Below are 12809 nucleotides of genomic sequence, written 5' to 3'. Positions count from 1 at the left end.
AATGAAATACCATAGACCTCGTGAACTCTCACATAATTTTTATGTATATTTACTCCTAAAATCATTAGAAAAACTATGAACAATGTACTTAAATCATATATGAAATGTTATTTTCTTATTATACTTGACATTAAAGCAATTCTATGCTAAAATGTTCTTTCCCGTATGAGCTTTTTGCCTTATAATTTGAACAAAATAAAATAAAAATAAACAATATTGTTATGTACAGGGACGGATGCAAGTTATATAGTATGAGGGCAAGTGCTCTCACTTATTTTTAGGAAAAACATTAAAAAAAATTGAGTAGTAAAAGTATATGCTTTTTTATGAGACCTTTAATAAAAAAATGTTCTCACTTATGTCCTACATTGCTATATGTCATCATTGTGTCCCACATTGCTAAACACTCTCACTTGAGGAGTAAAAGCATATGGTTTATTATGGTCCATTTGTAAAAAAATGTCATCACTTCTAATAGTATATGTTAATTTTTTTACGAATTTATATGTATATGTATATATTGCCTTCACTACATTAAATTTATGGATCTGTCCCTTGTTATGTAGAACATGTTTAATATGAAGTTACATAGTAAAATAATGACATCTTATTAATATGAGGAAAGAAGCTGCAAAGACTTAACAGTAAGTGAAAGGCAGATTCATAAAATCACATAAATATTGTGAAATAGATTGTTCCTGAGGCAAAAGGTAAAGAAAAAGAAGATGTTACCTTTGCATGCTATTTGGCCTTGGCTCATTGTTCGTAGAGTCTGATACATGACACTATTTAAAATTTTCAGTGTAACACGTGTCAAAATAGGAGAAGGATTTACTTATACATGCCCATATTTAGTTATTTGCATCAGATTCATAATTCTAAGATCCAAAATCAACACAAATTAGTAGCTATATGATTCATTCTCCTTACCCACATCCCCTTTCCATTAAGCTCATTAATTGTGTTAAGGCTTGCTTCCCACTAAGAAAAAGTTCAAGTATTAGTTATGAAGCCAAACTAAATATAACTTATGAGTTATAAAGATGCAGCTATGGGTACAACTAATACCCATGCATGTGACAGGTATAAGGATGCAGTTCTGGAATAAAGCAAAATAAAAGAGACTATAGCTATGTCTAAAAGCGATTTACAATTGACAACAAAAAAAATTAATTAATAAGAAAAATAGCAAAATCTGGAATTGAAAGTAAACATATGAATAAGTATCTTACCTAAATCTCATTTCCTTAATTGGGATCCTGGGTCAAATTTGTTGGACGTCCCTTCTTCTGAAAAAGTTTCTCTGCCTTCATGATACTGACATTGTAGATGAAGTTTTGACAGCCAAAACTGGAAGACAATGATGAAATTAAATAAACTTGCAATGGGAAGGATAAAAGCATGTAAGTCTGCTATCAATTGGCCGATTAAGTACATTCAGAATAAAGGTTGCATAAGAGGAAGCATCACGACATTAGTTTATTTAAGAGATATGGAAGCATCACAGAAACCACCAACAAATGTTAAAGCATATATGAAATTAAACAAAACAATCACAAAATAGGGAACAAAGAACAAATTAAGAGAAAATTAAAGGTCATAGCTTTTAGGAATTGAATCAACACTACCAAATATAGTGCTCACTAATTAAGTCAATCAAATTCATAAACAAAAAATAACCTTTAGGAAGTGAAACATAAACATTTATGCCAAATACTTACACAATTATCAACTTACACAATTATCAGCACCACATAAAGTAAGTTGCATACTCGAGTTATCTTCCTCATTTTTCCTCCATGCCAACCGGTTCACAGTGGAGACATGTAGGGGAGGAGATGGCTCATGCAGTATTAGTAAGAAGTAATTTAGGTAAACCTGAGATAAAAGGCAAATCTTTTAAGATTTTATTATTTTATGAAAAAGTTTCTCATATTTAAAATTAACTTTAAAAAATCGGTTTCAAGATTTGTTATGGAAATAAATTTTAGGTGAAGAAAAAATTTATTTTTAGAGTATTAATTAAATTTTATGTTATTTTTATTGAATTTTCGAATTTTTATTTAATTAAAGATTTTATGAGTTTTCATTGTGATTTGGTAGTTTTTATTAATTAATTTTTAAGGTATTTTTATTGAATTTTTAGTTTTTTATTTAATCTAGGTAAATCTTAGATAATTAGGACAAATATTTTAAAATTTTAATATTTTATGAAAAAAAATTCAGATTTAAAATTACATTTAAAAAATCCTAATCAAATCTAAAATTTAAAAAGGTACTAAATAAATGTAGATAAAAACTATCATAATCTAGCAAATAAATACCATAAATATTAATTGATACTCTAAAAATAAATCAAAAATAAATTAGATAAAATCAAGAAATAAACAACCTAAATCCTTATCAAATCTAAAATTTAAAAATGTATTTTTTATGAGAATTTACTTGTAATGGGACCATTATAATTCTTCACCTGATTCGTGACAGCACTTGCATGTGCTCATCAATTGTCTAACAAACTGATTTTCTCACATTCATAGTTTTCTAATTTTCTGATAAATAAATTTTAGGTGAAGAAAAAGTTTATTTCTAGAGTATTAATTAAATTTTATGTTATTTTTATTGAATTTTCAAATTTTTATTTAATTAAGGATTTTATGAGTTTTTATTATGATTTGGTAGTTTTTATTAATTAATTTTTAAGGTATTTTTATTGAATTTTTAGTTTTTTATTTAATATAGGTAAATCTTAGATAATTAGGGCAAATCTTTTAAATTTTTAATATTTTATGAAAAAAAATTCAGATTTAAAATTACCTTTAAAAAATCCTAATCAAATCTAAAATTTAAAAAGGTACCAAATAAATATAGATAAAAACTACAAAAATCTTGCAAATCACAATAAAAACTCATAAAATCTTGAATTAATTAAAAATCCGAAAATTCAATAAAAATACCATAAAAATTAATTAATACTCTAAAATTAAATCAAAAATAAATTAAGATAAAATCAAGAAATAAACAACCTAAATGCTAATCAAATCTAAAATTTAAAAATGTACTCTTTAAAATATCAGGAGAAATAAGGTAAGGGCAAATAGGGCCAAGGTGGAAAAACTGACGTGTAAATTATTAAATGAGAATTAATAGGTGGAAAAGCTGACGTGCAAATAATTAAGTTAGAATTAATCTCGGAGCGACACGTCACTAACTTTGCCTGTGAGAGCGACACGTCATGCTAGAAGTTGTTCTTTTCTAATATATATAGATATAGATGCTGCAAAAACAAAAGATTTGTTGCAATGTAGTTCCATAGAAACCATAAACAGAAACACGTGAAATATTAGCAAAAATATTAATTTTAGGCGCACTAGAAAAGAATGTTGTAATCGGGGGGTGGTAAGTCATTGTTCCATAGATCCTATATATGTTTTTATCTATATGAAGAAGAAATCATGTAATGGTGGAGATTTTTGTTTGTACAAATGGTATTTAGAACTTGGAACGAGCATGAAGAATTTAACAATACTTCTTCATCTTTTGAGTTGTTCTTCCGATCAATCTGTTTTTTTGTTCTTTCCAAGCGACCGGAAAAGAAAAAATTGTAATTATATTCAAGATAATTATGTATTTACCAAATACCATCTCAATTCATCCTATTTCCTCGGTTCCAATATGTGATATGGTTATGAGCCAAATGACTCTTCTCGCTCGTTAAACACACACCTTGATTACAAGCACGAGCTACTAAAGTAAAGAGAAAGAAGCTAAAAGCCTCCGAGCGTGGGAAGAGGTACACAAACACTCATCCTAAGTAATTTCTTCCAGTTCAACATTCCTTTTGGTGTTCATATGCTAATTCTCCTTTCAGAGAGTGTCATAGGTTAATTCACTAGGATGTGTTGGAATTTGTATGCTTTACCATTGGTTTAGCTCGTCATTCAAGGCTTAACCACTCAATCCAAAAAAAGTTTAGACATATGATTAAATAAAACTGTAATGTAAAAAATAATTTATAAATATTATATTTATAAAACGAGTTCAATGTGCTCATTAGTTTAATCATTGACTCAACCCAACAACCTAGCCGAGTCGACGACTAATGCAAGTTTAACCATGCAGGTTAAAACATCTATTTTATTTTAGAGTTTAAATGCAGTGCAAAAGTGTTTTGCATAGTCGTCAAATTAAAATCCATCAATTCTCCATGTCATAATTAAAATTAAATTAAAAAATATTTAAATGAGAAATGAAGAGATATTATTATATGCATGTGTAAAACTCTTTCCACCATGAGGGCATATAAATTTGGAGTCCCACAAATAGACCTTTGTTCATCGTGGGCTGGGCTGTGTCCGATGACCCGCCCATAACATTCTGTATATCTAATATACTACCCACCGGATTCAATCCAATCAACATAACCCGCAATCACGCGTTTGCTTTCACTTTTCACCTTCGCCCTCTCGGAGCGTGGATAGAGAACCCACACAACACAAACAAAATCGGAGATCCTCCTCCAACCGCCACCACCGCCACCACCACCACCACCACCCTCTCCGTCTCTGACAACAACGCAACGCTGCGCTTTGCTCCACCGTCCCTTCTCAATCACTCAGGTACCTTTATCTTCCTTCCCCAACCGCAAACCCTCAATTTCAGGATTCAATTGAGTCCCCGGAATTAGGTTTACAAACTATTGCGAGAACAGACCAGATCGCAGCGCTGAAAATGAAGGGGCGATCGCACCGCCCTCAGAGTTCCGACCCGCCGGACGATTGGGTCGACGGTTCATGGACCGTGGACTGCGTCTGCGGCGTCACCTTCGACGACGGCGAAGAGATGGTCAAGTGCGACGAGTGCGGCGTCTGGGTCCACACGCGCTGCTCCCGCTACGTCAAGGGCGACGACACGTTCTCCTGCGACAAGTGCAAGAGCAAGAGCAAGAGTAAAACCACCACCAGCAACAACAACAGCAACAACAATCGGGTTGACCGCATCACCGAGGAAACCGAGGTTGCTCAATTGCTGATTGAGCTTCCAACCAAGACTATGTCTATGGAGAAGAATCACCATAACCTCCACCACAACAGCAACAACAGTTCGTTCTCCGCGTCGAAAGTCGTCGCGTCTCGATCTCGCCGCCCTTTCAAGCTATGGGCAGAGAAGCCCATGGAGGAGAAGGTTCATGTTCAGGGCATCCCTGGTGGTGACCCTTCTCTGTTTGCAGGTAAGGCTGTGCCGTCGATTTTCGGTCCCCAGTTGTGGAAGTGCACCGGTTATGTTCCGAAGAAGTTTAATTTTCAGTATAGGGAGTTCCCCTATTGGGATGATGAGAAGAAGAATGAGGGTACGCAGGAGAATGATAATGGGGCTGGGGTTCTGTTCTCTTTTTCGAAAGAAACTAGTGCTATCATGAATTCCCCTGTTGCTGCTTTGGTTGATATGAGATCCAGCCACGGGAAAGCGGGCTCGTTCAAGGATATGGGAATGGGGAAATTTGGCCGCGGGGAGGACGCTCCGCGTGTCCAGAGTACGATGAAGAAGGAGAGCGGCTGGCTGAGGCCTCTTGTTGTTCATAGCAGTAAGAAAAGGAAAGAGGACTTTGCGAATTCTAATTCCAAAGACAAAAGTGGGAAGAAGCGGGTTAGGACTTCTGACAAAGATTTTGATCCTAGGAGGAGGAGTTCACATTCTTCTAAACCAGGTTATTTCATTTGATTTGCTTAAATTCTATTATATATGCCCTATTTGTATGCTTGTACATATTCACTGTTATTTTGACGAATTGCTGACTTGTATACATATGATTTGCCTGCCCTAGATATGGACACTATCGCCATAAGTTTTTAAAACAAGATAACAAAATGACGTTGATTAACTCCATGTTTGTTTTCTCATTGACTTACTCCATAATCGCATAATATAAGGAAAGACTACTAAAAGTAGCTTATGGATATTAGCAATTAAAATGGATACGTGTTGTTTCCAAGTATACTATAAGTCAATGTGTTGGTTGGTTGCATGTGTTAGATATTGAACTTCCCTTCAAAGTGCATATCTTCATCAAGATCTCGTAGCGTTTCTGTCATGTTACGGTTGTTATTACTGGTTAATGGGAAAAGTGTTATCTGTCGTTGTTTGAGTGTGCCCGTGGGCGACGCCATCAACTATGGCGGAGTTTCACATCTTGCCCTTCTTGAGATGCGCTTGCTGACTCTATCTTTTTTTCCTTCTCATTTTTATTATTAGCATTTCCACCCACCAGAGATGCAAAACAAATGGAATTTTATGAGGACAGGGGTCCGAAGATTTTAAAGGCCGATACCCGGAGCTTAAAGAATAAGAACTTGAAAGACAAAGTGGTTCAAGAACATATTTCTAATGATTTTACTGTGGATACCATTGTGGAAGAGCCAAGCAACAACTTGACTGCTACTGAGGAGTCTTCAGAAGCTTTATATCCTAAAATGGCAAGACGTAGTCTTTCTGATGGAGATGCATTAGCAGAAGAGAAGACCGGCCGTAAATCTGTTGAGATGTCTTCTAAGACTGATGATGCTGTTACGTCAGCTCTAAATCATAATTGTGTTGAAATTGCGTCAGTTAAAGAGAAGGTGTGTATTACTGACATTTCTTCTATCGAATTTTGGCAAATGAAACTCTATGCTTTGTGTGATATGTGCCAATTAATGATTCCCTGCCTCCTGTGCTTTTTGTGATATGTGCCATATTTTATATTCGATAAGGTAGCACCAATAATGGTTATGCTGTGCTTGCTTCTAGTATCATTGCAACTGTTTCACCACTTGTATCTAATGATAATAAGCTAAAAGGTAAATGACTATTGAGAGCTATGACTGCGTGTGATATAGTTTTTGTGCTCAGTATCTAATGATAATAAGCTAAAAGGTAAATGACTATTGAGAGCTATGACTGCGTGTGATATAGTTTTTGTGCTCAGTATCTGATGATAGTTTGTAAATAACTGAGCAGCCCTAACTTTTAAGATCTTAGGAATTAAGATTAAAACTATTATTGATGCAGTGTGCATTTCCTAGTAACCTTTACCCCATTCTTCAACCTTAGGTTTAAAGAAGGCAGTATAATTTTAAAATGGACTAATAGAGGACCTGCAAGGCATGAAGACTTGTGGCCAGGATTAAGCGATCTGTGGGTATTAAAGAAACAGATAGTCGACCTTATATCTAGATTAATAATTAGATTTTGAGTTTTCAAAATATGACAATAGATTGCCTTTTTGGTATTGTTTGGGAGTAATTAGGATAAAATTCTGAAGAATGCTATTTGTAATGAGAAGGCTTGGTAGATGAATTAAAAAATAAATTCAAGCAAACTTATTATATCTAGTGAATACTACTAACAAAAAATGGTCCCGTCTCCCAGGACTAGGATCTTCCATCAATACATCTGTTTTGATACTTAGAGCTTGTAATCTTGCCTAAATATGTGATGCTTCAAATTTCAGCTTGGGAGCCATCAGGTTATTTACTGATTTTTTTTTCCTAAGTACCATTATACAGTTTTTTAGCTGGCATATGAAGCATAGCTTTATGGATTTTTGTCTTGTCTTGTATGCCTTTAGACTTCGTCTCACACTATATTGTGATGACATTTCTTGCTTCTACAAACAAGGATGGAGATTGCTTGGCAGCTGAAAATATGGATGATACTTTAGTAGGAAGAAGCACTGAGAGTCCTCACAGAGAAGGTCGTTGTGGTTCTGCTTCCAAACTTATGGATAACCAAGTTTCTCAAGATCTTGCCTGTAATCTGCGTCCTTGCTCTGCAAAACGCAAAGTTAGGGTGAAGAGAGAAGATGACGGTGATAATTTTAAGCTCTCCAATTTTCATTCTTCTCCTATTAGTGATCTTAAAATCAATGAAAAGCCAGCTGATCACTCATCTGATATTGTTAAAGTGAATGAGGCTGTGGTTCCCAGTTTATCGTCGTGTAAAAATAAGGTGGGTGATGTTGACATATCATCAGAAGTAGCCCCTGATGATCATAGCAATAAACCCAAGGAGTTACCTGGTAATTTTTGTCATGGAAAACAAGAAGTGGAGGGGTCTAAAGGTTCCTTTGAAACACTCAAGGAATTTTCAGAAACAAAAGATAGTCCAGATTCTGCTAAGGATCCATCGAAATCTGAAGCACTTGGATGTCTGCAAAAAATGCCAACATGTGTTGGAAAGTCATCTCCAGCTTCATCAACCATGAACTCCAAATCTTTGAGTCAAAACTTCAACTCTGAAGATGCTGAAATCCAAAATTCTTTTACTAAGCAACGTGTGATGGTTGATTGTAACATTCCTGTAAAGAATGAAAGTAGTCCACATGATGCTGCAAAGGATGAAAATCCCAAGAAGTTTGTAAGAGAGAGATCAAAATCTTCTTTGCATTCCAATTCAAAAGGATTACATTCAAGCAGGAGTTTGCAAAATTCTGTTTCAAAGCAAGCAATTTCAGAGGCTAGGGATTCTGTTTCAAAGCAAGCAAGTTCAGAGGCTAGAGATTCTGTTCATTGTTCGTCATCTAAAGCATCATCGGGACATCAAACTTCAACTAATTTAGGTTCTAGTGAAACTAATGCATCATTGCACCAGCAAAAGGCTTTACAAGTGCAGAATAAGATTTCTTCAGTGCCCCCGAAAGTTGAAAAGGCTAACCAAACAAATATACATTCTTCCTCTAAGTCTAATCAGAACCATGTGCCAACAGTGAATCCTTCTCCAACATCAAATTCTTCAATGCTGAGTGATGAAGAGGTCTGAGCTGGACTTCTAGTTTTTTTAGTTTCAAAAAAGCTTCTCTTACATTTCCTTTCTTGTTGTTTATTTTTCTCATTTAATCTATCCTTTTGTGTTTTATTTGTTTGTAGCTTGCTTTGCTATTGCATCAAGAACTAAATAGTTCACCTCGGGTACCTAGGGTGCCCCGTGCACGCAATACGGGTAGCTTGCCACAATTGAATTCTACTAGTGCTACAAGCATGCTAATGAAGCGAACAACATCGGCTGGAGGAAAGGATCACTATTTGGTAGGATTTTGTGCCAACAATTAAAATTGAAAATACATCAATTTTGTATCTAGATTTTTGCAAATTTTCCCAATAAAGATGGTCAATTTGGCTTTGTAATAGTGACTAACTCACTGTAATTTATACAGGTATCTAGAAGAAAATACAAGGATGCATCTAGAGATGGGTTTTGCAGTTCCCGTGAGCCTGAGGATGAAGCTAAAATAGAAAAGGAGAAGGGTCCATCCTCATCTGATCAGAGAAAACAAAATATGGAATGTGTAGAAGATACTTCTGTAAAGGAAGGAGGCCATGCATCAGTGATAGCTTCAAACACTATCACAAACAACGTTGTTTCTGCCACCTCTGCCATTGCAAATAGCAGTCCACACTCCCCTTCAGAGGAGCAGAGTTTTTCATTGATACGGAACTCCCCCAGGAATATATCTGATGATGACACCGCAACTGCTGGAAGGCCAGTTCATCACACCTTACCTGGTAGCTCCCTGTCAGGGAAATATTTACTGTTCCTTTTGTGTTTATTCTTATTTTTAAATAATTTTTCGTTCCTCTGTTATCTAGATATATAGGATCAATTTCTAGTGGTTAACAAAACTGGTTTTAGAAAATATATTTATTGTACTTCCAGACTTTTGAAACTCATGCATTAATCTAAGCTTCGTTTCAGTTTCAAGTACCTTGACAAATATGCAACAGATTTTATCACAAAACATTACCATATGTGCATTTAGATCTGGGCAAGTGGGCATGATCAATTTTTTCAATTTGTAGGCCGGCAAACACTGAGTCTCTGAATTTTATTTTCAACTTTTCGCTAAAAAAATTAAAAGAAAAAGAACTGGCACTTCTATTGGGTACTTTTCTTATTCTATGCATATATATTCAAATGCAGGTTTAATCAATGATATTATGAGCTCCGGCAAGCGTATGACATATGAAGAACTCTGCAATGCTGTGCTTCCCGTATGGTTCTTTATCTGTGTTTTTTAGGGTTTCTGGATTTTCTTTTGTTGCCCCACAAGTTGAAATTTGTTGTCCATAAACATGCTTGTTTTTATATTGTCACAGCACTGGCACAACTTGAGGAAGCATAATGGAGAGCGCTATGCATACTCAAGTCATTCTCAGGCTGTTCTTGACTGTTTGAGGAACCGGCATGAATGGGCAAGGTTGGTTGATCGTGGTCCAAAGGTATGCACATGTATTTGTGATAATCACTCTTCAACTGTGTATTGCTTATTTAGTCATAGTGAAGATTTCATTTTCCAAAACCCCACCAAATCAAGGGGGGGTTGATTGTGTTATGTGTTACAACCTTACCAAATTATCCCAACAAATTTTCTGTAGAACTTGTGGTTACATAATTTTTGTGAACAATTGGAATCTTGGTTGCCCTTCCTTTTTAAATGCCACATAAAGCGTTTGATATAGATGGGAGGTTCTACGTTGGTTATATTTGATATTCTCTGGCCTTTTGAGATTAACCTCTATTTCCTTTCTGTTTGTGTCCCATTAGTTGTCTATCTTCAGATTATTATTCATGAATTTTGACTATAGGAAATGGCCAATGAGGACTAACTGATGGGCGACCTTAAGCTGTGTGTCTGTCATGTGTAACCTGCTGTATGATTCTGTGACCCATTAGTTTGAAGATCTCCTGCTTTTTTCTATTGAAGGATTTGGCTTCATTTAGACAAGTTCTTTTGACTTATTGCTATTACTCGTAAGAAGATAGCTTGTATTTGTTAATTGATACAGAAAAATAGAATACAAACTCCACTCTTATAAAGAGACAGGATTTCCGGGGGAGGGGGGGGGGGGTGGGGGAAGCCAGTAAATAGAGCACGGAGATAGTTATCTAGATCCCTAAAAAAATAGGGGGTTAAACTTATCACTTTTTTCAAATACCTATGTTTTTCCTGATTCTTGTTGTCTGAGACCAATTTGAGAACCTTCTTTGACATTTTTAACTGTTGGAATCAGTACCTTGTGGAGTCTATGTAACCTTGGTAATCTATTATTCCTCAAGACTGACCAGGTGTAGGGTGGTTCTGATAATAGTTGTGTAGAAGAAAATATGTGGTCTTAATTGTGATAAAACCCCGGAAGTCCAGGAGGAAGATTTGATGATTGTGATCTCGGTGGTGAAATATTGTCTTACATTCTATACAATATTAACTGGTTCATTTGCATTCACTTTTAATATGATTTAGTGTATGTTTGGTTGAGTGGTGGACACAAAAGCCAGTGCACTTAGGCTGTAGCTTCTTGCTAGAATTTTTTTGGAAGCAAAATTGATGTCCAAAAGCTGAACCAAACTAGCGATGAGCTCTGTACCAAAAAAAACTAGCGATGAGCTCACTCTTTTACTCATTTGGTCATTCCTTTACAATGTGGCCTTGCCTGCTTTTATGTTCATTTACTTTGTGTGACACTGCTACAATTTTTAGTTTTAACTGCATACTAAATTTTCAATCTGAACATGTATCCTTATTTCAGACAAATACAAATCGGAAAAGGCGTAAACTGGATGCTGAAGAATCTGATGACAGTGGATATGGCAAAGGAAGAACTGCAAAAGAGGTGGAAGGGAAGAACTTTGAGTTGCAAAAAGAAGAGTTCCCTAAAGGCAAGCGTAAAGCAAGAAAGCGCAGGCGCCTAGCTCTTCATGGACGAGCAGTAAACGACGTGAGGAGGAGACAAAAAGCTGACTCGCAAACTGATGAGGATGTGGGCCCATTCTCCAATTCTAGTGAAGAGAGCATATTTAGTGAGGATGAAATTCAAAATGGCAGAACAGGCCCAGCAGGAAGTACATCAGATGAGGCAGGTAGTGCCTAATTTCAGGTGGTCAAATATCTCAACAGGTTTTCTCTTGCAAGAATGTAGACTTTTTTTGGCTTGTGCTGGAACTTAGGTATTCTGTCTGTGGGAGCCTGTCTTGTGGGGATTACAATGTATCTCTAGTGTAAATATTTCCTGTAGTATGGTGTACCTTTCTTATGCGTGGGCTGAACGAGTAGGTTATGTAGAATTTGTAACTTATAAATGACTAAACGATTCAGTTAGAGGGCAAGAAAAAAAATGTACGATTGTATTTTACTAGGAAGTAATACGAATTCTAAGGTTCGAAGTGGATGTTTTGACTATATGAAGTTAGTGTAAAACACATACATAGGCATGACCATTGTTGTCAATAGTGGAGGAACTAAAACACTATAGTTCGTTATGCTGATTTTTTTTAATATATTTTACACTATTAATAGTTAATACATGAACGCTGAAATCATAAAAATATTTAAATTTTAATTCCAAAAAGTCAAAGGTGACTTAAATCATAAGTGCCACCAGCGAGATGTTAAAAAGGAGTGAATTAATAAATCCAAAATAAAACCCAATAAAAGTGACCCACTTGGGGTTGCACATGGTTGCCAGAAGGCAGAAGCTCACCGGAGCCTCGATGGTCTTTGTCTGGTGTAGGGACGGCGGTGGCTTGGTCAGTGAGTGATAGAGTGTGAATCAGAGGAGTGTATCTTATTTTTAACAGAAATCTAAATTCTGACAACCCAAAATTATCCATTAAAGTCTATCCTAATGTTATTGTGAGGGTGTTAGGATTTTCCCCATTTCATCCTTGTAACACTGTGAAGACACCGCTATAATCGTAAAATTGAACGTGATCTAGGTTGCAATGCCTGTGACCTTGAATTGCTCTGACACTGTCACAACAAGGGGATGCACTATCTT

The 12809-nt window shown here is 35.6% G+C and overlaps 1 protein-coding gene across 2 annotated transcripts; it reads left to right on the top strand.

Moving 5' to 3' along the window:
• The first annotated feature begins 4412 nt into the window (after positions 1-4412).
• LOC130721451 (uncharacterized) lies at positions 4413-12243 on the top strand. Of its 2 annotated transcripts, XM_057572246.1 has the most exons (8): positions 4416-5707; positions 6253-6617; positions 7657-8790; positions 8904-9062; positions 9191-9539; positions 9955-10025; positions 10131-10253; positions 11562-12243. In XM_057572246.1, exons 1-8 carry the CDS (start codon positions 4732-4734, stop codon positions 11901-11903), a joined length of 3519 nt encoding a protein of 1172 aa, XP_057428229.1. In that variant the 5' UTR covers positions 4416-4731; the 3' UTR covers positions 11904-12243. The 2 variants fall into 2 exon arrangements, 1 of the variants encoding a protein (XP_057428229.1); XR_009013451.1 differs by lacking the exon at positions 11562-12243 and having other exon boundaries at positions 4413-5707; positions 9191-9516.
• Positions 12244-12809: the final 566 nt, after the last annotated feature.

The sequence above is a fragment of the Lotus japonicus genome, chromosome 5, assembly GCF_012489685.1.
Source record: "Lotus japonicus ecotype B-129 chromosome 5, LjGifu_v1.2".
Classification (NCBI taxonomy): Eukaryota; Viridiplantae; Streptophyta; class Magnoliopsida; order Fabales; family Fabaceae; genus Lotus; species Lotus japonicus.
The sequence above is the reverse complement of the archived record's forward strand: the minus strand, read 5'-3'. Positions and strand labels throughout refer to the sequence as shown.